Source organism: Trifolium pratense, linkage group LG6 (genome assembly GCF_020283565.1).
Source record: "Trifolium pratense cultivar HEN17-A07 linkage group LG6, ARS_RC_1.1, whole genome shotgun sequence".
NCBI classification, from domain to species: Eukaryota; Viridiplantae; Streptophyta; class Magnoliopsida; order Fabales; family Fabaceae; genus Trifolium; species Trifolium pratense.
This window is the reverse complement of record NC_060064.1, coordinates 717,701-743,651: the sequence shown is the minus strand read 5'-3', so window position 1 is coordinate 743,651 and position 25,951 is coordinate 717,701. Positions and strand designations below refer to the sequence as shown.

Below are 25,951 nucleotides of genomic sequence, written 5' to 3'. Positions count from 1 at the left end.
AATTGCTAAAAACTTTAATTGGTAACATTTTTACCGACCCAAATAATCAAATAATTTTTTATTTTTTTTTTGCTAAAATGCACTTTTACCTCCTATGTTTTAAAATTCGGCAATTTTTGCTGTTATATTTTAAAAATAACAATTTTAACCTATTAACATTAAACCTTTTTTTAGTCAAAAAAACATTATACCTTTTTTGTTAAAATTTCAATGTTGCTTATTTTGATGAATCAATATAAATGTTGACATTTTTTAAAAATCACATATACGAGCTAACCTGAAAATTAATTAAAAATATTCGTAAACTCGTCAACCTAAAAATATTTATTAAAAAACATGAACATTGTATTTATTGTCCATATATAAAAAATAAAATAAAAAACTCAACTCACAACCCAACACAACACAAAAATATCAATAATAAATTAGGAACCATTTTTTATTTTTACCGTCATTTTTTCCAATAAAAATACAAATAGGAAACATTTATTTAATCTATTCAACAAAACCCTAAGTGTTCTTGCAAGCCTTTGATATTTTTTTATTACCCATCCATTGGGTTAGGTTAAACCTAGATAAGAACTCCAATGAATTCAAACGCCTTGTGGTGCGACGGGAAAGTTTGAATTTTTTTTATTAGGGTTTGATAATTAGTGGTAGGTAGCGATCAGTTTTGGTCTTTTGGATTATTGTTTGGTAATAATCTAAATTTGATATTTTTAAAAATGTTGTTTGAGTTGGAAAGAAGACCAATGATTGGTAATACGGAGGGGCGTTATGGTGATGATGTGGAGAAGGAAATAGGGACGTTGTTTCGCGAGCAACAAAGACAAAAAGGTGATGATCACGAACGAGAGCTAACTTTTAGGGTTGATATCCACCTCAAACAAATTATAATAACTTAACCAAATTAACTTCATTATTATTTAAGATGATAAGACAATTCACTTGTTGGTTATGAAATGGATATCATACTAAATGCGATGATTTGGAATTTTTTTTATATAGAAATATCATATCATATTAGTAATAATAAATATATAATACCATATGTCTATAAATTTAGAGAAATGCTTAAAATAATTTATTTTTTATGGTTGAAAAAAAGTTTTTTTTTTTTTTTATATTTTAATAATTATAGGATCAACTTTCTTAACATCCATTAATATGTTTTTAAGTATATACTCTTTTGTTGTAAAAAAAAAAGTATATACTCTTTTCTTTGTCAAAAAAAAAAAGTATATACTCTTTTTTTTATATTTCTCTAGCGATTTGGATCCTCAGCTGCAGCCTCTCTGCTGCTAATCCTGCTGCATAGCCCTTTATTTAGTCATTCACACTGATCTATATTAATACATATCAAGAGTATCCACAGGTAATAAGATAATCAAGCACATTAATTCCATTCCATATAATTCTATCAATTCCATATTAATCATTCCATACTATTTTTGACTAATTCCAAAAGAATCACACGCTGCTTTCTTTGTTTATTTATTCTGTTCCTGCAAAGTCTCTTTGTCTCTTTGTTCTGTTCGCTTCTATATGAATTATCTGCATAAAAATTACCCTTGGCTTATCAATTCACTTCTATACAAATTGTTTTTTGAGAAAGGTTGATCATAACGAGATGGATCTTTGCAACATAAATCATTTTGGAAGATGTTTTAGTTGAATTTTCTTGTAGTGGAATAATAATCTAGGTCAGTTATATCACCAACTTTTATATTGATCTGATCCATAGATTACTTTGAAAAGTTAAGCTCAAGTATTGACCATAGATTACTCTGAGAGGTTAGCTCAAGTATTGACGACGAGAGCTCCTATTTTCAATAGGTCTTTTATTAAAGTATGTTAACAATGATTGATTGCTAAATTCACTTGTGCTAAGTAACGTCGTCTTACCAATGTGTTCAAAATGTTTATTTTACAATGCACATATTCATATAGTTAGTACTTTACATTTAAGGCTTCACCAAATAATCATCGATCATGAGGTTATGAAAGTGCGCCAACAAGTACTCACAGTTGTACTGAGCTAATTTCTCAAGAACCAAAAACTAAAAAGCAAAACATGGACAAGCAAACTATCAAAAAAGATTGAAGAAATGCTTAGGTACACATTCTGCACGAGGCAATAAATTCAATGTTGGATTCATCAGGCTTTTACTGACTATCCTGGCTATCAAAACGACAAAACATAAACCACTGAATTTTAACCACATTGGTTTCCATAATGAGTTTTTTTAAAAATAAAATTAGAGCACCACTGCACATTATTCACCATTAATATTGTGATAATCAAAACGAAAATGTCGTAGAAACCAGAGGATGTTGAAAAAAAAAAGCATGATGAATTAGTTTCAATTTGAGGCACGAAAGCTTTAGTATTGCAGGGAAGACTTTGCAGGAACAGAACAAACAAACAAAGAAAGCAGCGTGTGATTCTTTTGGAATTAGTCAAAATAGTATGGAATGATTAATATGGAATGATAGTATTATATGGAATGAAATTAATATGCTTGATTCTCTTATAATTACCTATGGATACTCTTGATATGTATTAATATGTATCAGTATGAATGATTAAATAAAGGGGTAGGATTATGCAGCAGGATTAGCAGCAGACAGACTGCAGCTGAGGATCCAAATTGTTCCTCTAGAGGGTTCAGAGTTCGGCGTCAATAATTGTTTCCATTAGAATTGAACTCAGGTTTTTCCAAACTATTCGTCCTAGAGAGAGTTTATTAACCACCCGAACTCAATAATAGGATATACACTCTACTTATTTTTATAAGAAAAAAATCTTCAACTTTTACAGGAAAATGCTAAGCAGTGCCCCCGGATACTCGTTAAGTACCTTAAATAGTAAGTTTTTGTTAAAAAGTTATGGAAATGTGTGAAGTGAACGCATTAGAAATTGAAATATTTTACTTTTCGAATAAATTATTTCTTTAAATGAAATGCTTAAAGAGTGTCACGAGGGCACTGTTTAGCAAGACTCATTTTTATAATAGTGGTTAATCTATAATATAAAATATAGATAAATTAATAGATAGTTATTTGATAAATTATAGATAAAAGAGTTTCATAAATATAAAATAAAAATGACAAGGGATTGAATTTAATAGTGCATAAAAATATATATAATATTCATTATCACATGACATGTATGATTTAAACAGTCATATTTAATAGTACATAGAAAGAAAAATAAAAGGGAGAAATTATTCTTTACAAGATATGATTGATAGGTTGATGTTATTTGTTATTGAAATGCATGACTAAAGTCATATTTAATTAGTGAGAATGAGAGAAATCAATTGGGTGTGAATTATGTAATTTTCAATTTATTTTTAATTTAATATTAATAATATATTAATTATATTTTCATAGTTTCTTTAATTAATATTCATAAGACTTAAAATTCTAAATTAAAAATAAAATTATAAATGTTAGATTAAATTCAAAATTAAATTATCGATTATAAATATACATATGTTAACGTTTTAGCTCTAATTTGAACAATATTTGACATTTTTTTTCTCATCTCCTAACTGAATTTAAGCTTACTGAAGATCTTTTTCCTTAAGAATTAGATGGATAAACTTTTTATTCCACATAATTGATAATCTCATGCCCATTTTATGTATCCATCTCTCTCATCACATCATCACTTCTTCATTTATTTTTTATTTTCATTTCTCTCTCCTTACTGCAGGAGGTGATCCAGTTCCGTTGATCGAACATCAAACAACAACAAAGAATAAAAATATCTCTAGACTACCTGTATTTTATTGTTTTAAGGAGAGAAAAAAAAAACAAGAATAAATATTAAGATGAAGCATGTTACTCAAACAAGCATTTTATTTCTTACTTTTATTAGAAAAATTAAGTAATTAACTATGATCAAACAAGTTTATTGCTCTCTCCTTGAGATTTACTTTGAAGATGATATGGCTTTTGATAAAATAAAAATTTATTAAATACCATTTTAAGTGATGATTTTGACTTCAAAAATTCCTTTAATATTCTTCGTCAAAAAATGTTTGGATTGACGGTGAAATTGACATAATCATAGTGAGTCATTGTAATTTTGGAAAACACAAAACAGCTTCAAAAAATTACAGTGTCACTGTAATTTTATCGATCCCACCGCCAATCCAAACATACAGGAAATGTATAGGCATAGCATCAAGTTTTAATCAAATATGCTTAACTTACGAGATCTTGTAACTAAAAATCGGAGCATACAGAGGTAAAGTGAATAAAAAGCTGCATGAATGTCTGAAGATTATACTAAAGATAACTTCAAGAAATTAGTTCAAAATAAAAATTAACCCTAAAAATCCCACATTGACTTCCTTAATATCCATCACTGGATTTCTTTGATATTGAAATGACATTGAAGTTGAGGGAATCTGGATTCTTCTGAATCATGCTCTGGATGGCTTTAGCAGCATCCTGCAGTAAATTTAAATGTACACTACACTAGTTAGTGATTTAAAATGCAATATTTTATCTCTATGAATATGCAGATCAAATCAAATTATAGCCTTTTGCTAAAAATATGTCTTTCAGGAACAATACAGTTAAAGCCTTAACATTGTAAGATATTTACCTTCAACAAAGCACTTGGTGAGGATGGACCGTGTGATATCGGTCCTGACTTTCTTCCATCAAGCTCATAAAGTTCACCTGCATGCAATATGATTGCAAGGAAATTAATCAGATAAATATATGGAACTGCGGAAGGTAGAGAAGAGTTCATAACTGGTTTAAGTCTTTTAATGTAAAGGATCTCCGTTTAGTACATCTTTCATATCACAGCTGGTTTGCCAAAATAACTGTGAGTCACGGCATGTTGCATCTTGATTATTGTTTAGACCAGTTTACAAATACCAAACAGAAGAAAATGCTAATGAGGTACACAAAAGAAATTACCATCCACGCAAGCAAAGCAGATGAAATGAGTATTGACATCATCTACTGCCTGCATTACAAATATTTCAAACAAAACATTGTTAATACACACAAAAGGAAATAAAATTGAAATAAGCAACTTATTTGTTTTTTGTACTGCAGAGTTTTGCCTCTTCAGGATAAAATTAAATTGATGAGGATTATAGCCCAGAAAGTAGCAATTACAAAAAGAAACATTTTTACTGACGTGTTCCTCCTATCTAGGATCAAGGTAACCCGAAGTGCGGAGAAAACAGAATCTCAAAATGGAAAATAGAAATCACCAGGTATTCATATGCCTGGTCTTTCCCACCCAAAATTCACTAACCATTAACCAACAACTATTCAATTTCTCTTTTATAAAGTGCGAGTATGTTGATCCATTCCTCCTATCTCGGGTCAAGGAAACCCAAAGTGCTGAGAAAACATAAGCACATGCTGGAAAATAAAAATCACTAGGTATTTGAACGATTGGTCTCTCCCACCTAAAATTCACTAAACAAACCACTCACACAATGTGTGTTGTTCCTAGAACTAGATTATGTGCAATGCTAATCGTTGATTCGTTCACAACTAGTTTGATAGGCACACATCCTTTATTCTCAAAGCATCTAGTATGATCTTAATCAATACCATTGCATCATCCTTTTTTTTTTGAAAAAAGAAACTAAAATTGGGTACTTCGATACAAAACTTTTTCTCTTTTTCAAAGCAGTTATTTGGGTCTCAGCCACAGTTATGCAAAGGAATGCTCAGAACATCAAACAAAGGAAAATTAGAGAAAAAATATAAGGCTTACTATCTTAATTACCCGTAGTGAGTTCAGACGTCAAAAGTTATCAAGCCAGCTTGTGTATTTTTCCCATCTAATATACTAATTTTGGTGAACTAGGAGCTTTAGCCTTAGCTAGTTCTATTGAAGGTGCTAAGTCTTGTGCATTAGAAGACAAAAGGGAAGGACTTCAGAATGGAGGACCGGTGGTGGGTGTTAGATAGGGAGATCATTGGGAGTCCTGAGGTATGGACTGTGCTAAAATAAACTAGAGGGTGGTGTTTGAATAGTGAAAGAGTAGAAATTGCAAAGACGGCGAACACCACGATGGTGACAGACAGAGACAACAGAGATAAGATTGGGACTAATGGTGCGGTGAACATAACCCTGGAATGGAAATATAAGTTTTCAAACAGAGAAATTTGTAAAATTCAGTTACATAACAATAAAATTTGGGCATAATTTCACATCTATAGTCTAAAGGGCCAAATTCACATTCCCAACATTACTCATTATACAAGGACCTATCAATATAAACTATGTAGTATAAAGGTCTCTGCAAAAGTATCAGTTTATCATATCCAAAGAATAACGATAACAACAAAAGTGACATTAAGAGCAAGATTTTCCGAATGCATAGGATCATATCAAGATAGACAGCTAAAAAATGAACCTTTGATCTTAGTTACATCTATATCATTAATACATCATATTAGAACTCTCCAATCCAACTTACGTTGCTTTAAAATTTAAATTTAATCAGTAAAAATACCTCTGTATCACCAGCAGTGGCTGCTGCGGAATGAGCAACCTCCATCTCGCTGTCATTCTCGAGAAATAAAGCACGCTGTAAGATACCACGATAGAAAATTCCACATGAGCATTTATGGTTATCTGACCAAAAGTCTTAATTTCTTTCATCTGTGAAATATGAGAACGAAATAGAGGAGGTTTGGGAACGAAGAAGTAACCTGCATTGGGTCCAAGTTTGCAGTAGATTTGAAGAACTTATCAAAGAATGACCCCTCAACTGATAACAACACAAACTAAATGATATATCGATGTCTAATTGTCGATGCACCCAGTTTATTTTGAGGAAATTGGATTGTTGAAAACTTACCAAATTTGATTTCAGAAGTGATGTTACCAAGAGCATGAAGAAGCCCTATAGTACCACAAGCATTACCCACAGTTTGCTTCATAAAATACACTTTGTTGTTATATTCCTACACCAGAACAACACATGAAAGTATTACTCAAGTGTTTCATCTAAATAATCAATAAAATATCATATATGTGCTACCCAAAATTCTGATTTCATAAACATTGTTCAATGAAACAATCAAACAAGCATGTTAAATGCTCTACAATCAAATAGATTAAAAGATCGTAGAATTACATATTGTTGCCTATGAAGCACGGACATTCCTCAGATTAGGTGTGTCCCGGTGTCAGACACTCCTTAGATTAGGCGTGTCCCGGTGTCGGACACACGTTGGTATTGAACACCGACATGACACCAATACTTATGATTACACTGAATTATGTCTTTTTTTTTAAAAATTATCGGTGTCGACGTGTCAGTGTCTGTGTCGTGTCGGGTGTCCGTGTCTGTGTTTGTGCTTCATATTGTTTCTATATTCCTACACCAGAATAATACAAGAGTTTTATCTAAATAACCAAAAATATATGCTACCCAAATTCAGATTTCATAGCCATTGTCAAAAGATGATATAATTAGATATGTGAACTCACCCTTTTTTCATTATTCTGCTGCAGCCTCTCTTCTTCAGACTAATAACAGATAAAAACTCATAACATGAGAAGCAAATAAAATTATATATAAATGGTTAAAAAATGAAACAAAAAAAAAAACAACAGAAAAAGAACGATATATATGAAAATAAACCTTGGTGGTAAGGGGATAAAGAAAGAGCACAGCAAGAACAGGCTTTGGAACCATTTCCAAAAGCTCATCATCTAATCCATATACATCATAACACTCTGCTTGATTCTCTTGAAGACCAAGACCCAAAAGGAACTGAAACTCATCAAAGATTGATTTTTTACAAAAATTGTTAAATGGGTATGTATTAAAATTAGTATTTGTAACAAAAAATAATAGATTGATTGAAATGAAAGAGGAAAAGTGATAGATAGAAACCTGGTTCATGACATCAGGGTTAGCTTCAAGAGGAAGCCATCTTTTGGGAGCCATTGTATTGTACGATTCTCTCTATCAACTCAACTGATCAACAACCTTGATCCTTAGTCTTCTCTGATAAGTTCTCTAGTGAGTGAGTGAGTGAGTGAGTGAGTGAAGTGAATCCTTTGAAGAGAATTGAACAAAAATTGAGTTTTGGCTATAAATAAATATGGAGTAAGGGTGGGTTCCTTCGGTGGGGAAAAGGAAAATGGGATTAAACCACCAAAACAATACCTCCCTTTCTTGTTATAAGCTAAATTGCACTTTTGACCCTCTACCTTTCACAAACTTGCAATTTTGACCTCCTAATTTTCGTAATAGCACTTTTTTTCCCATAACGTTCACAAGTTTGTGATTAGTCAGCGCACATGTGACAAGTGACTCACTGAAACATTTCTTCCACTGAGTCCTCTCCAAACTCTCCCAACTCCGAGTTATGTTCATAACAATGACGCTATTTGTGAGAATTTATCTATGAGCGCTTTCTTCGTCTTAACTTGGGGGCCAACTAATAATACTAATAGTATACCTAAAAAGTCATATTTTACTTAAAATTGAGGTTAAAAGTAGTTTATATACAATATTCAGACTCCTCAACTCAATGAGAAGTCTTTTTCAAATGACAAAATTTTATGAACTCACACAACGCCCAAAACGGACAATATCTCAAAAATACGGTATTATAGACTTATGGTCGAACCAGATATCACAATTCCAATCCATCTAGATAGTTTTGGTTTAAATATGGTTTGATTTGTGCACACCCTACTCCAAAGTGTTTTGGCTCCCATAAATTAGCCAAATCCAAAAGCATACTCATGCAATTACGTTGCCTAGATAATGAAGGATTAATATTGCTCTTCATACTCATGTATAGTTTACACACCACTTATAATGAACTAGTTCGCAATTGTGAACTAGTTCTCCTCAAATTTGTCTTGGATCCTATGATTTATGTTTCTCCAAATTCTATACACATGATCTGTTTGAATAGACTTATTTTTTAGCTTCATTATATACACTTGTAAAAATGTATTCGCCTTCACAATAAATAGTCTTCATTTTGTTTCTTTATATTAGTGTGAACCAAACAATGATAAGGAATAAAAGGTTCATTAATAATAACCCTACATTTTGGAATAGAAAAGTAAAATTGGAAACAATTAATTAAGGGGGGAAATATCTATATTCAAGCTCAAAATAGGCAAATAACTTTCTTGAGCATCCTTAATCTTAGTGAATTTTTTTACCCCCTTTCATCTCATTTTCTACATTTATATATGATCTATTTATACTCAAAAGAAAATAATTTCAAGCATTCATATATTAATACATAAATACAAAGATTCTTATCAAAATAAAGTTTTAATTGATCTCATGAGCCATAGTTTTTGTTCACAATATGGCAGCAAAAGAGAAAGAAAAAAACACCGAGATAAATAGGTTTGAAGAATGTGAAAGGGAAGAAGAAAATGGAACATTGTGTCATTCACAAATGCCAAACACATCTCTTGCTGAACTTAACATGTTGCTTGTAATTCTTTCTTCATATTATCCGACCGAAGATGAATGGAACGAAGAAAACGAGCAGATCGTAAGAGATCAGGTTGCTGCAACTAAAACATGTATTTCAAAATTAGAAACCAAGAAAAGAGAGAAACATGAGCCAAAGTTATTTGGCAAGAAATGCTTTTCATCAAGATTTCAAACTACCATAAAAGATTCTAGGTATGCCTTCTTCTCACACCATTTTCATCAAAACAATAATTTATGTTTAATCTGGTTTGGGAGTCAGTTCTGACAGGTTGAAACTAATTTCATTCACATCAATTGTGATTGGGTTTAAGTATGAAATATTATAATTGATTGATTATTACACGTAAAATCTATTGTAAATCTCGAACAATGTTGATTGTTCTGTCTGACCTGGTATGGCAGTATGTCTATTGGACAAAGGCCAAAAGGCCAAAGGCCAAAAGTCATTTTATATTTATTTATTGTTTTCAGGCATGGAAGAAGAATGTAAAACCAAAATGTATCTACGGTGAAGAAGCAAACATATAAAGATGGATGGAAATTATAGAGAAATTGGTGAAGGAAACAAATCAAAGAGGATTTAGAAGTTAATTAATGATAGTGAAGCAACCACTTATAGGTGTGTTTGTGCCTACGGCATTAGTTAAACAAATTTTGTTAACTGCTCTACTTGAATTAATTATGAGTAAGCCACTAAAATGGTTTCTCAATTTTGGGAGATGCTATACTCTCAATTTAGAATATATTATATATATTATAAATTAATTCTCTACTATGTAAAACGTTCATCGTTATGTGAACGTGCGTGTGACTAAAACGCAATGTTATTTGAAGAAATATAAAATGAGTCATCAAATTGGTTTCAAACTAATTAGTATGATGTACTATTATATATGATTTAGGCTTTAAAATATGAATTTAATTTATATGCACCGTCAGTGCAAAGTTATTTTGCACATTCGTCCAATAATATAACGACACATCATGTATGGTAATTAAAAACACATGATGTGTCACATTCATTAAGTGATGTGGCAACGTGTCATTGGATGTATGTGTAAAAAACTTTTACACCGACGGTGCACAATAATTAAACTCTTAAAATATATTGGACCAGCTCTGGATACTTAGAGCATTCTCAATAGTAGAATTTTTAAGTATATTTAAGTGGGTTTATTTTTATCTCAACTCAATTTTATGATACTATATATATATTTTAAATCGGGTATCATCTGCGCACGATTGCAAAGACTAATCTCTCGAACTTTGTGGACCCAAATGAGCGACAAACTCTCCCTAAAAGCTTTAACACTGCTGGATGCTCAAGGCAGAGATTGAACCCATGACCTTGATTAAATTAGAAGAAATCCACGCCAGATATCGAAGCACTTATAGGTGTTTTTGTGCCTTCAATTATGATACTATACTTTTTATTCTAATGACGGATTATTACTTAAATAATATCTTAATCTCTAATTTTAATTTTACACTTAAGTGGAAGAATGTGTCCTGCACCTTACATGATTTAAGTAACTTAGCAAGCAATGTTGCATTAAACTTGGTCAAAAGGACTTTTTTTTTTTGGTACATTGGTCAAAAGGACTTCTGACTCTTTATTTTTGTCAAGCAGTTATGATTACTAAACTTAACGCTATAAAAACTTAATTAGTAAAATGATCCCTTAAAAATATTTTTGGTTTCATATTGGTTCCTTAAAGAAAAAAATAATTGAATAGGTCCTTTAAAAAAAAAAGGTCCGAATAGGTTCCTTAAAGACATCTCCGTTAATCAGTTTGGTCCTCGAAAAAATGGACGGAAAGGACCAAAGTGATTAACGGAGATGTCTTTAAGGACCTATTCAGATTTTTTTTTCTCTAAGAGACCAATGTGAAACCAAAAATATTTTTAAAAAATCTTTATTTTTATCAAGCAGTTATGATTACTAAACTTAGTACAATAAAAATTATTTTAAAAAAATAAACAAAAAATACTAGAACGGAGAACCATGAATTTTCGTTTGTTTTTTTTTTAAAAAAAATAGTAATATGACGATATGGAAATGGACGGAAGAGGCGTGAGTTAGCCTAACAAAGAGGGAGAAGAGAAAGGACTTGCCGACATGCTGTGTATGTGGTCCCCAAAAGATGACGTTTCGTGAAATTAAATTCAACAAAACAAAAACAAACAAAACAACTCTATTTTGATACTCTAAGTCAAAAATTAAATAAAAAACTCTACGTATTTTCATACTCCTCTATTTATAATAGGAAATTTCCTTTGTGTATCTAATTAATATAGGCTGAATATAATTTTTTTTACAAAAAAATAAATTTTATCTTACACTAAAAATATGAGATAGCATTACACAATATTTTTTAAAATTTTATTTTAAATTAGTTTTTGTTAAACGTTATTTATATTAGTCCCTTTTTTGATGCACAAATGTGGAGTATCTGTTTTCTAATATTATTAAATGCATAAATGTGGATTGTTAAATGTTATGTGGAGTATCCAGCTTAAGGATCGAATAATTTGAGGGGATCAATCTCATCCTCACTTGTAGAGGGTCCATTTAAAAGTCAGAGAGTTTTATTGCTATGTATGGATTGTCCCACTGAAATTGACACCATGAGAATTAAATCTGAGACATCAAGAGGAACACGTACATTCTAAGGTTTCAAGCCAATATCACTAGGTCAACTCAAGTCGATTGACATCATATAATTTAAGTGGTACATAGTCAACAATCAATTTTAAAACAATAGTTATTTGAGAAAAAAATGGTAATTTGACGATAAGCTAAAATGTCTATTTTGATTATTTGATGGAAAGTAAAACAAATATTCATGAAAAACTAAAATTGTAAAACGTTTGACACATGACTAATTTAAAATATTGAAAGACTCGATTTATTTGATGACATCCACAAATATTAGACTCAATTTACTCATTTATTTCCCTAGTAATTGTCGCAAAACATGAGGGGTATTATCGGCATTACAACAACTAGATCATCATGGTACTACTAGTTTAACCATTCTGACTCTGAATAGCATAAGAGTCGATCTAAGGATTTGGGTTCAATGCAGTCATGAATTTAGTGACTGCAGTGCAGTCGGCTACGTTCAGTCCGTCTGATCAAGATCAGACAGTTCAAAGTTTAAGATCAGATTTTATAATTAAAATCTTATCTTAAAATCTGAGCCGTCTAATCTTGATCGGACGGTCTAGATTTAGTGACTGCAGTACAATCAACTACACAGAATCCAAATCCGTGAATCCTATATGAATCCAACCACTCCACATGTTTTTGGAATGAGTTTCATCTAATCTGTTTAGTATAGTATTTATTCCATCTCCCAAGAAAGAATCTTCAACCCAACCCATCATTACATTTTGTTTCTTCACTCTCTCTTCTCTTGATTTCACCACCACCTCAACAACAACAACTATAGTATTACTAACTATGTGACAAACAAAGTTATAAACATGTTACTAGTAATACCTTAATACTCTGTCTGATGCAACCATAAACTCACTACTACTACTTCTTACTTTGATTGGAATCACCAAACATAAAATCAAGCTACAATTTTACCAAGAATCTCTGCCACCCCAAGTACTATCATCAACTTTGGGTAAAATTCTGTCCTTTTACTTCTGTTTTTGACTTTTTTTCTTGTGCCACAGTTTAGGTTGCAGCTCTATTCAATTTATGTTCAATTTGTACTATAACCAAAATAATATAAGCTAATTTCTTAGTATTGCTAATGGTAGTAATTACTAGGGATGCTTTTTCTTTCCTCTCCATTTCTACCACAATTATTAGAGAAATCAAACAAGAGAGTTGACTTTTTTTTCATATATTTTCCTTCATGTTTTTTTACCCTTCCTTTTTATTTTTTATATATATTCAATTTTCACCTTTATTCTGGAAATTTCTCTTGTTTAGATCTTATATCACATATCAATTTTGTTTGATTTTCTTAAAGAATTTTTCATGTTGGAGAGTGCTTGATTCTTGTCTATAGAAAAGTGAGTTGACTTATGTGACAATTGCTTTAAAAAGGAGAATAAAAGGGAAAGAAAAGCAAAATTTATAAGGCTTAATTATAATTTAATTTGTGAATAATCACTTGCTATGTTTTTTTTTTTGGAATGACAAATAATATTGTATATAATACGCAAAAAGAACAAGAGAAAATTCAGAATACAAAAGATACGAGAACTCCGGAATAACCCCCAATCACTTGCTATGCTAATTTGGCTAATAATGTTCCTTCACTTTCTAAATCTACAACTTCAAAAAAAATTCTTTTCTATCCTACAAAGGTTCCATGGACATGTAACATGTGTATTTGCTTTGTTTATAGGACCCCTACCTATACAAAGAAAAAGTACATGTTAAACAAATACTATTCAGGCTCTTTCACATGTAAAAACAAAGAAAACTATACAAATTTATGACTTTGTGTACATTATCTTTACTTTGTCCACTATGATACAATAATGTACTCATTATATAATGTTTGCTTTTTCTGTCTATCCTCACTGTCAAAAATTGACTATTCCCCAATCACCTTCTGTTAAACTTTGTATTTTATAACACTTTTCATTCACTCAGATTGCTAAATATTAAAAAAAACAAATAAACTTTGTTGAAGTGTTGTGAGGATGTTAGAGAAATTGGAAGAGTTCAACATGGACAAAGTTATAGAAGAATTTGAGGCACTGAGCACAGATGCAGAAAGAGTTCAGAGAGAAACACTTAGAAGAATTTTGGAGGATAATGCATCAGCAGAATATTTGCTGAATTTTGGTCTTAATGGAAGAACTGATCCTGAGAGTTTCAAGGCTTGTGTTCCGATCGCTACTCATAAAGATTTGGAACCTTTTATTTATAGAATTCTTGATGGTGATGATTCAACTATTCTTACTGGAAAACCAATTACCACTATGTCTTTAAGGTGTGTTATTTTGCTTCTTTTTTTTTAACTTCATCTTAATTAGTCCTTGAACTTGAATTTTTTCGCTGTTTTGAACGGTATTCTTGCAGTTCTGGCACTACTCAGGGGAAGCCAAAATATATACCGTGGAACGATGAATTATTTGAGTCCACAATGCAGATATATCGAACCTCTTTCGCCTATAGGAACAGGTCTACAACTTCATATCTTAGCTTCTTTTTTCCTTCTTCATTTCTGATATTTGTTTGTTGAAAATATACTTTGTTTTGGAACAAAATTTATGCACAATTCCTTGTATACTTCTTCTATTGTTATTCAATCACAATTTAACACAACTAAACATTCTCCAATCATAATTTAATATCCAATTGTATAGACAAAGGAAAATGATGTTTGACGCAAAAAATCTTTTCACAAAATGACGCGGCAGTATATGATTGGTCCTTATAACTTATACTTTCCGTGATTTCTGCTAAGGACCGAATTCGATGATGGTTTTCCCCTTAAAAACATAGCACACATTTTTTCGCGCATTTCCTGATCAAATTCCTTCTTGCCAAATAGCATGGCTGATAAACAATACTATTCGAAATTTAACTTTTAAGTGAAAAATTAATCTACTGTCAAATGTTATAATTGGTGAACACTATAAATAGCATCTATAGATTAGCACCTATGTTTTTTTTTTTTTTTTCCTCTTTCGTATTCTCTATTCTTTCCTGCCATGTTTTTTTGCTAATTCGAGTTGGTTCTATGATAATTTCGTTGTGCAGAGAGTTTCCTATTAGCAAAAATGGGAAGGCGTTAAACTTTATATACGGTAGCAAACAGTTCAAAACAAAAGGGGGTCTAATAGCTACAACTGCTACAACCAATGTGTTTCGTAATCCATCTTACAAACCGACAATGAAGGCACTTCAATCCCAATGCTGCAGTCCAGAAGAAGTGATATTTGGTGGTGATTTTTTCCAATCATTATACTGCCATCTATTATGCGGGTTGATTTTTCGAGAGGAAGTTCAGTTGGTATCTTCGACATTCGCACATAGCATTGTCCTTTCTTTCAGAACCTTTGAACAAATTTGGGAAGAGCTTTGTAATGATATACGAGAAGGGGTTCTTAGCAGCAGAATCACAGTTCCATCTATTCGAACCGCTATGTCTAAATTACTTAAACCAAATCCGGAATTAGCTAACATAATCCACAAAAAATGTATCGGATTAAGCAACTGGTATGGTTTGATACCGGTGCTTTTTCCGAATGCAAAATACATTTATGGAATCATGACAGGTTCTATGGAACCATATTTGGAAAAATTGAGGCACTATGCCGGGGTGCTACCTTTGTTGACTGCCGATTATGGAGCTTCTGAAGGGTGGATAGCTTCAAATGTTAATCCGAAAATTCCACCAGAATTGGCAACTTATGCTGTGCTTCCTCAAATTGGTTACTTTGAGTTCATTCCTCTCAAACAACTTGAGAATGAAGATACTTTCCTAGGTGTTGATGTTCAACCTGTAGGACTCACTGAGGTGAACATTGGTGAAGAGTATGAAATTGTTATGACCACTTTCACAGGTAAGCACTATTTCCCTCCGTTCGTTTTTAGTTATCATTAATCAACAGATTTTATTACTTCGACGAAATTATTTGTCTTTATCTTATAGTACTATTTATTGTCACGCTTCACCAATTTTTCTCACTATGATAAATTATTAAGAGTATTATTGACAAAATATTAATCGACGTTATGTTAAATTTTGAAAAACGACAAGTAAATATGAACAATTTTTAAAGAAAAACGACACATAAAAATTTACCGAGGGAGTAAATTATTGTAGGTTTAAATTACTTTTGTTTGGTACCTTCACAATAATTGATGAAAAGAATCAGTACCAAGGACCCTACTTTTTTATTCTTCATTAATATTGAAAAATGTAATGGTGCCATATTGTGTATAAAGAAACACTATTGTTTTAAAATCAGGTTCTGTTATAAGTCCACATTCCACAAGGAAGAGAAATGCTAGCTACTTGCACATTTAAAACTTCTTCAAACATTACATGTGCCAATGAAAAACTGAAAACAAAACTTCTTACATACCTCACATGTGCAAATGTGTTTTTTTTCTTCCTCTTTCAAGTAGTTATTGATTTATGAAGGAAACAGGTTTTTGACATCAATACATGTGGGGCATACAGATTATTTTATTTGCAGCTAACATTATTGATATGGTCACGGATATTTAAGTCGAGTCCAACTAAGTCTTACAAAATCGGTGTGTAAAGTGATGATTATCCCACTTATAAACCTATGTTTAAGTCATGTCTTATTCAATATGAAACTCTTAACGATAAATTAGCTAAACTTATGGATTAACAATGACTCTTCCTTTCTATTTTCGTGGGCTTTCGGCGGATAAAGGTTTTCTTTAGTTTAACAATGTGGACCATTAAAAATGGGCACTAATAAATTCATACTAATACTAATATTTAAGTGCTTTTGAAAGTTGCATCATACCTAATCAGATTAAAATATACTAGCATAGCCTTGCAAGTTGCAGGTAGACTTTTTCTTTTGCAGAAAAAGTTGGAGGTAGATTTGCCTTTGACTCTTCTGTTATTATTACTCTCTCCGTCCCATTTTAAATGACTTATTTAACACTTATGGCACTCTCCTCAACTGCTATTATGCCTCCCTCCCCTGTGAAAATGGTGTCGGCGTTAGTCAGTTATAAGTTTGCGGCCATTCCTTGTTTGCTCCTTTTGTTGGTGATGTTTTTGTTCATTATTAACTTGTCAAGTTAGCCATGAACCGATAGATGTATAAGTCAGGAGCAAGACTAATACAAAGTTGTATCTTTTCTATTCTGCATTAAATCGAGTACTTAACTCCGATAATGGAGAGTGATTTGCACATATGGTGTAATGTTTGGTTGTTTAGCTGAATGGAATACCTTATCTTTGACGACAGAATCGGTTACATGTTCCAATTCAAATATTCATTTATTTATTTTTTTTAAAAAATAACTCTAAACAAACATTAATAATTTTAACTTGGTTGCTAAATTTCAGGTTTATACAGGTATAGGCTAGGGGATGTGGTAAAGGTTATGGGATTCCATAACGCAACACCAGAACTCAAGTTTATTCGTAGGAGTAGTCTTCTACTGAACATTAACATCGACAAGAACACAGAGAAAGATTTACAGTTAGCTGTAGAAGCAGCAGCAAAAAATTTAGTAGAAGAGAAATTGGAAGTTGTTGAATTCACAAGTCATGTTGATTTATCGAAAGATCCTGGAAACTACGTAATCTTTTGGGAAATCAACGGCGAAGCCAGTGAAGAAGTGCTAAGTGAATGTTGCAATTGTTTGGATAAGTCTTTCATTGATGCAGGTTACACTAGTTCGCGTAAAGTCAATGCTATTGGAGCTTTAGAACTTAGAGTTGTTAGAAGAGGAACCTTCCAGAAGATTCTTGATCATTACCTTGGATTAGGAACTGCTGTTAGTCAATATAAGACACCAAGATGTGTTGGTCCTACACACAGCATTGTGTTGCAAATCTTGAGTGAAAATGTTGTCAAGAGCTATATCAGTACTGCTTTTGATTGAATAATAATAATAAAAATCATACTTGACATTATTTTGTAAAAAAATAATATTTGACATTCGGAGTAACTTTCATTCTATAAAGTTGCCTTAGTTTTAAATATTTGACATTGGTAATAATATTTGACAAAAACAGTTAATTATACAATATTATATGAGCACAAGTTTTTTTCGTCCTACTACTTCTTCAATTTGGAGCTTTTCACTCATCCTTTTACGGCCACTTTGAAACCACACAGGATTAGAATTCCAATCCGACGAGTCATCGTCTCTCCAATAGGGACTCACAACTATATGCTCAAGTTTATGAGCATATTTTAGAACATTCAAAACAAACTCAATTTCAAACCAATTACCAACACAACCTCCCAATTCAATAACTTTTACTTCATCATGAGAGAATGTTTCAACATCCCTCATAACATCTTTCTGATTTTCAAAGAACTCTAGATCCGTAAACTGAAAAAATTAAAATAACAAATGGTATTAAAAGCTGCTAAAGAATGCAAATCAAAATATCTAAAAAAATGATCTAAACTAATAACAAAGGTTTGTATAATTATAAAAACAAAATACTTCAAAAGAAGAGTTGCAACTCTTTAGAGAAAAATCAAATCAAAATTTAAATTTGGAAAAATATTGGGTGACTGAGTGCAATATGCTCAAATTATTTATTAATATAAGGATGTTTTAGATGAATGTAATCTTAATTCCATGGCCAAATAGTTAATTATGAAGTCATGGTTACGAATAAAAACGATAACAGTAAAAAAAAAAATGCATTAACCTTGTTCACTCACCATAATTGAAAGTTTCTGCAGAAGAGGACAAGCTTGAAGGATGTTTAGAAACCACAAAGGATCATACTCCATGTCATCTAAGATGTACGAGTCCACGAAAATAAAGAGGTGTAACTGTTTAAGATGTTTGATTGGTTGAGTAATTTTCGGAGAAGTTGTGACCTGAATAAAATGTGCAAGATTTAAAATATAATTCAAAAGACTATGAAATGTAAAAAAATTAATGAAAATTGATCACTTTTCCAACATGTTATGACTAACCATAGAAAATGTGGTCAAACGCAGAATCTCAAGTTCAGGAAAAAAAATTGTACAGAGAGCAACATATGTATTAAGCACTTGATTGGATGGAATGGAGAATTCAATACTCTTCAGCATAGGTGTATTAAAGTTCAAGGTAACGAAACCGTCCTCCGATGAAGTGAGTTGAAGGCAATCTAGCTCCAATGAAGTGAGTTTAAGGCAATCTAGTAAAACCAAGTTTACAGTCACCTGGTGGTAACATTTGGATACAAAATAGCACCCTATAACCTTGAGATGACATAAAGACGAACTTACTATCTCCGGCATTGATGATTTGAACACACAGGAAATTAGGCAAAGCTCTTCAAGTCGTGGACAATTAACTAATAGGCTTTCAATGAAAGTTTCATCCAGTTTTGATCTTTCAAGTGATAGAGATCTCAAATTTTTTAATGGAGTAAAGTCACAATTGGTTGGATGGAAAACGAGACAATTTTCAAGACGCAGGTGGTTTAGAGTTGAAGTATTAGACTTCGAAATTATGCCAAAGTCAAATGTACAAGGATTGCCTCGACCTGTAGGTGGTGCATTATAAGGCCTTCCTATAAGGAGTAGATCAATTCTTCCAACTCCCCTTGCAATTGCGAAACTTATCCATTGATCAATAGTACTACTTTGTTCGTGATCTAAATGAAAGTTCACTGAAAAAGATTCCATAACTGTGCCCTGAAAATTCATGACAAATTGATTTACTCGTTTTACAAATTCATCCTTACTCATATCCGGATTGATATGTCTCTCCATAGTAGTGACACCAGAGAAAGAAGTATCAAGGACGTCAACTAGATATCCTTTTTGTAGTAGTTCCTCCTCACTGCTTCCAATCACATTGAATATATCAAAGTAGAGATTTCTCCTTAGAGACCAAAGCTTGCACCACCTTTTAGACAGTACACTGGTTTTCAACGAATCTTTCATGGATAACATTGTCAGGATATCCGACAAGATGTAGTCGGGCAATTCACTAATGAGATCATCCATTTCTTTAAAATAGTTACAATGCACCTGAAATAAATAGTAAACTATAGTTAGTTGGTTTGGTTCAGCGGTGATTGACACTGAATTTGGTAAGGAGAACCAAGCAACTGCGATCGGGTGGGACTGAAACCACTTAATACCATGATTGACATCCGAACCAGATTAAACAGATTACTTATAAGAAAAACAAAAAGAAATAGTAAACTAATTTGTAATCCTATAGTGAAAATCGTTGTTTTTATGTAAAAAAATGTTAGTAAAAAATTGTATCGACAAATCACATTATATATAATGAATCAAATCTGGTTTTACAAACAATGATAAAATAAAGAGTCTTGCTAACGAGTGTTCTGAAGCACTCTTTAAGCATTCCCATAAAAATTCTAAAAAAAAACTTATTTAAGGTTTAAAGGACGTCCGGGAGACTCGTTAGCATGTGACTAAAATAAAATCATGTGACAGTCCCACCGATCAATGATGAGAACAAACTCACCGAAGAAGAAGAATGAGATCTGCTATTAAGTATGTGTTAATCGTAATAGTAATCCCAGTATTTATAAAAGAGGTGCGCCGAGCTAGCTTGCAAATTGGGCTGCGTATGAGCCCAACAAAAATTGGTTTTCAAAAACAAGAAAAATACTTGTAAACCCCCCAAAAATAAAACTCGTTTGAAATGTATACATGCATTTAACACCTGCACGTGGCATTTTTATTTAAATAAAAATAAAATTAGTTGGTTTTTTTGAATAAAAATTAAGATTAATAAAACATAAGAAAAAAATCTTGAAATTCTCATACAAGTGTAAAGCTATAAGGATATTTGAGTTATAGAATTCGAACTATTAAATTATATCCTCAAGATTATACCCAAAAAAAAAATTAAATTATATGCTCAAGTTTTAGAACTTAAATGCATAATATCGAAAAAATTTAGATATGTATTGAAGGTGTTTGAGTTCTATGACTTGAAATCTCAAAAACAACATTCAAGTTCTAAAACTCGAGTTACATATTTTTGAAAAGTAAGAGCGCGGATGTGAGCAGGGATGTTGTTAATTGTGTCAGGCAAACAAAATGCTTAGGTTTTCATTACTCAAATGGTGCCTTATATAGGCTAGAAACAAGTACAAAGTTTAACAAACTTAACTAACAGTTAACTTCTAGTGCAATTACACAACAAATTTACTTGAATATTATATCTGCATGATGCTTATATCAAAGTGGTAGTTCTTGATCAGAAAAAGTCACGTAATATCCAAACCTCTTTCCCATTTCACGAGCCTGATCCTTAAGACGTTTTTTATCTTTGTCGTTATCATTCATTATGAAGATTTTTTGCACTCTTGGCTGTTGGAGGGGTCCTTTTGTTGTTTCCATCATATCTTCACTATCCACCCGAAGATCCGTGTAGTTTTTAACATTGTAGTTTTTGTAACCAATAACTGCTCCCGTGGAGGTAGCAGCCTCATCGTAGGCGGCGATTTCTACGTCTCGCGCAGCAGCGCGGGCTGCCATTATCTCCCGACCTCGAACAATGGGACTGAAATTCGTACTGCCGTTTGGATACATTTTGAATTGATGATCTGCATAACAAAGAAGGAAAACAAACCAATCACTTAACAATAACTCTTAAAAGGATGAAGATACATGTACATTTACTGTATAATATTAACTTGCCTGATTCAAGAAAGAATTGAAGACTGAGATCTTGTTCTTGGGTGAAGACTGAAGATCAAGAAATTATGGTTAATGAAAAATTATGAATGATGAAGATGATGTGGATAAGCTGATAACTCATATATATACATGCATGAGTTTAACAAAACGGTTATTCTAAACTAACCACTATAACTACTATAACAAACAAATTAACCAACTAGTCGTACGACGGTACGATATTGATTAACTTTTGCTTTGCAAAAGTATATGTTTATATATACTTAATTACATATTTATTTATATACCGGTGATATCAAGTGTTTTTCAGCCCCTTGAAATTATTCTTATATGGTCACATGATCAAATATAATTTTTTGGTCACGCTCACAAAATTTGAATTTTTTAATTATTTCATAAATAATCAAAAATTATGTGAGTGTGACTAAATAGTCAAGTAACCATGAAAGTCTTATTGAGTGATATCAAGTGTTGGTTTTACTAATTAGTCAAAAATATGTTGGGATATATTATTCATAATGTCATTTCCAAGAAGTACACTTAATCCTATCCAAGACATCCCCAACATTACTTTACTTGACTTGTAGGAGAAATTTTTATCATTTCTAACACGTCAAAGAGCCCAAATAGTCGCATGCCAAACCATAAAAACCCTTTTAACCATGTACTACACTCACCACGGTTTGTGTATAGCAAAACTTGCATAGCTTCTTCCAAAGCCAATGCTTCAGTTTCGATAATTGAGTGAGCATCAACGTTGCATTTGAGCGAAACTCTTGGTGGCTGCCAAGTGTATTGTTGCGGCATATGTTCATGGTTCTCATCAGTCCGTTGTTGTGTATTTTGTGCCATGTACGTACCAATCGTTCTAACACTGAAATCTTGCATAGTGCCTACCAAGTTGTAATGCACCATTCTTCTCATTGTGAGATAACATGTTATTCCTATTGTTTCATAGTATCCAAATTGTTCTGATCCGACCTCAAGTCCACATCTCCGAGAGATTGTTCGCTTTGGAGTTAGGCCGTCATGATTTTGTCCTTTACAAAAAAGACGTCTCGGTGGTTTAAAAGGTGAGTGTTGCATATAACCTACCCTTAGTCTCGATTACCAAACGATGCGAGACTATTTTGGTGTATCCGAAACACCCCAGACACTTCTTTGTCCTCTTTTCTACATCCTCTTTTCTACATATGTCAAATATCAAAGCTCTGGTATTATTAAATTCTACGGTCTTGGGTTGATGATTGCATTTAAGCCCGTTGCACCCCAACTTAAAACTAAGTAAGGGTAACTTATTTTATTTTAGCATTGGAGCATGGTGACGCATGAAACTGCTTAAAAATAGAGAATGAAATTTGAGAAAAAACAACTCTAAAAAATGAAAACTTACCAATAAAAAACACTATTTTAATAGAAATAGGTGGAGCCCACTTTTGAATTTACCGATCAAAATCCAGTGAAATTAAAAATAAATAAAATTGGTAGGTTACACATGAGTTACTTATTATAATGAGTTTAATTGATATGCACCGACGGTGTAAAATAGTTTTACATCATCGTCTAATAAATAATCATCATTTTACCACGTCATGTCAAGAAAGTGGGGTAAAGTGAGGTGATGTGACGGAAAACATGGTTGGTATTGGTTGACGGTATAAAATTATTTTACACCATCAGTACATATCAATTAAATCCTATTATAATTGTCATCGAAGTAGAAAGAATTAAAATTCCTTATCAATTGTTTAAATTCCATGTAGCAACTCTGACTCTGAGCGGACAATATTTTCATTTTGTGGAAGGATTCATCATTCATGAATAGGCATGGCAATGAGATGGGGATGAGTTTTGCCCTCCTAAATTCAAATATATAAAGTTCGAGTTTCTCTAAATTCATCTCAAATTCGAGCGGTGATAAAAATTATAACCCCAAACCATACCCAACGGGGATCGGATATCCTCAACGGGTTTCGGGTATCCTGTTACGCCTCTTTTGCCACATGAATTTAAATTGTATTTTAGTATTTTTTTTTTTTTATAAAAAAAATGTTAATTGTCCAAAATTATTTTCTCTCAACAATATTTTTTTAAATAAAAAAAAGAAATAGAGAAAATGATTTGTTTAATATTCAAATAAAAAATAAACATATGAATGTAATTTAAGAGATTATTTAAGTGTTTTTAATTTAAAAGAGGTGAAATCTAATTTTTAGTATAAACGAGTGGATATCAATGTATGTACCCACTCTTAACCAAAATCCATTTTACAAATTCTACAAAATAAATTCTATTAAAATCAACTCTTGCCGTTGAACGAAACACATCCTTATACTCTTTTTTGTTAAGGGAAAATGTTATGTAACCACATTTATTTGACAAAAATACAACAAATATATATTTTTTTTTAATATTTTTTGCATACCTTATTTTACGTACTTGTGAATGAAAATAGAGTTGTGTTAATTTTGTGTCTCAAAATTTGTGTCTGAATAACACACCTCTTTGATAAGTATGGCTTATATGGTTGAGGTGTATATGAAAAAACACAACAATTTTATATGAAAAAATCCACAAAAATAAACTGACCCTTAAAACATTGACGTGAGGTTTTTGTTTGACCGTATCAAAATTGAAAAAGCAAGAAAACAACGCGTACCAATACAAATGAAACAATCCAAATTTACATTATATTATTATTATTATTATGCTGGGTTGTATGAGGCACATGAGTGTGACACCATTTTCACTTGTGGAAGGATTCATCATTCTTCAAGATTAAAAAAGTACTAATGTCAAGGCAATGACATTCTAAGATAAGGGAAAAAAAAAGAAGTTACTTATTGATATTTTTTTTGTTGATAATCTAATAATAATTGAGAAGTGACGACAACTGAGAGGGGAATAGGTCCACCTTCCATTTTCACATCAATTTAATTTACCAGTTAAGTACTTACAATAATATTACAACCTTCCATTTTAATCTTCTTAGCTTAGCTATATGTGATTTTAGTCTAAAAATTACTAAAACAAAAACTATGTGTCCATTCCCAATGCACATGTAGTACATGTACATGTACTACTGCTTGCTACTAATAATATGTCCAGTAGCTAAAACGAATCCTTGGAACGACGTCGTTTAGTCCTTTTGGACACAATTACTTGGTTCTTTTCCTCTCGTTGGCATACAACCAACTCAACCAAGTACACAACTACCTCGGAAAATGCTCCTATATTTTTTAACAAATTTTCACCGTCGTTAGCAAAATTAATTTCCGTCAAATAATTCAACTATATGCACGGTGAGTTTTTTCCTCCCAATTGAAGTTTTTTCCAATAAGCATGAGCTAGTAATCCTGACCACATGTTCATCAAAACACTTATTATTTGAATCAATTCATTATTAGTATATTTTTTAATTAGTTTTTTTGAACAATTATTTTATTTTTATTAGTAATATAAAATTCACTTTAAAGGTGAATAAGTGGAGTGTCCCTAGTTCGAACTCGAACTCCTGCACATATAGTATGATGTCCCTATCAACTCCAACTGAGCTAAGCTCACCAGACTTTTTTTTTTCTTTCACCACCAATTTAATCTGGTTCGAGAGTTAGTTCTAGCATTAAGTGGTTCCAGCCTCCTCCCGATCGCCGTTGCGGGAGATCGAACAATGATCATTCCTACCAAATTTAGCATCAATCACCACTGAACCAACTAACGATCGGTAGGAGACTTTTATTTTTACAGGTTAATAATTGTTAATAATTGATGATTTTCACCACTCTTTTCATTTTCCATTTTATTTTAATTTTCTTTCTCTCAAAACCCCAACTCATTCACACACATTATACAAAGTCCTATATGCGTAAATAATTTTATGAAGATGTCATCTTTGTATCTCTTTTTCTCTCATCTTCTAAGTTCTAACCCTAGCTGTCACCTTTTTTCTTCTTCTTAATTTATCAAAGAGGGGTAATTTCAATCTTGACCTAAAATCACCCCTCCAAATTATTTTTTCTTTCTCGTTATTAAATAAGTGTGATTTTTCACATATTTATTTGGTTTTGTGTTATTTGTTATCCCGTCCTTGTGCGGTGTATTCTGTTGTGCCGTCTCTGTGCGCTGTATTTTGTTTT

General features: G+C 31.9%; 3 protein-coding genes across 6 annotated transcripts; 1 reads left to right on the top strand and 2 right to left on the bottom strand.

Annotated features, from left to right (window-relative positions):
* Positions 1 to 4,199: 4,199 nt before the first annotated feature.
* On the bottom strand, positions 4,200 to 8,161 carry LOC123889593 (ubiquitin carboxyl-terminal hydrolase 3-like). Its single transcript, XM_045938995.1, has 9 exons — positions 7,899 to 8,161; positions 7,644 to 7,775; positions 7,490 to 7,528; positions 6,855 to 6,960; positions 6,706 to 6,764; positions 6,507 to 6,581; positions 4,945 to 4,993; positions 4,622 to 4,698; positions 4,200 to 4,464 (listed from the first exon to the last, which is right to left on the bottom strand). The coding sequence occupies exons 1-9, from the start codon at positions 7,950 to 7,952 to the stop codon at positions 4,366 to 4,368; spliced, it is 690 nt and encodes a 229-aa protein (XP_045794951.1). The 5' UTR covers positions 7,953 to 8,161; the 3' UTR covers positions 4,200 to 4,365.
* Positions 8,162 to 12,756: 4,595 nt separating this feature from the next.
* On the top strand, positions 12,757 to 18,141 carry LOC123889590 (jasmonoyl--L-amino acid synthetase JAR4-like). 4 transcript variants are annotated; one of them, XM_045938993.1, is made up of 6 exons: positions 12,757 to 13,114; positions 13,850 to 13,949; positions 14,141 to 14,443; positions 14,533 to 14,634; positions 15,217 to 16,022; positions 17,519 to 18,141. In XM_045938993.1, the coding sequence occupies exons 3-6, from the start codon at positions 14,151 to 14,153 to the stop codon at positions 18,058 to 18,060; spliced, it is 1,743 nt and encodes a 580-aa protein (XP_045794949.1). In that variant the 5' UTR covers positions 12,757 to 13,114; positions 13,850 to 13,949; positions 14,141 to 14,150; the 3' UTR covers positions 18,061 to 18,141. The 4 variants fall into 4 exon arrangements, with proteins under 4 accessions (XP_045794949.1, XP_045794948.1, XP_045794947.1 ...); XM_045938992.1 differs by having other exon boundaries at positions 14,101 to 14,443; XM_045938991.1 differs by lacking the exon at positions 13,850 to 13,949.
* Positions 18,142 to 18,207: 66 nt separating this feature from the next.
* Positions 18,208 to 20,141, bottom strand: LOC123889592 (F-box/FBD/LRR-repeat protein At1g13570-like). The gene is made up of 3 exons (XM_045938994.1): positions 19,119 to 20,141; positions 18,858 to 19,019; positions 18,208 to 18,516 (listed from the first exon to the last, which is right to left on the bottom strand). Exons 1-3 carry the CDS (start codon positions 20,139 to 20,141, stop codon positions 18,208 to 18,210), a joined length of 1,494 nt encoding a protein of 497 aa, XP_045794950.1.
* Positions 20,142 to 25,951: the final 5,810 nt, after the last annotated feature.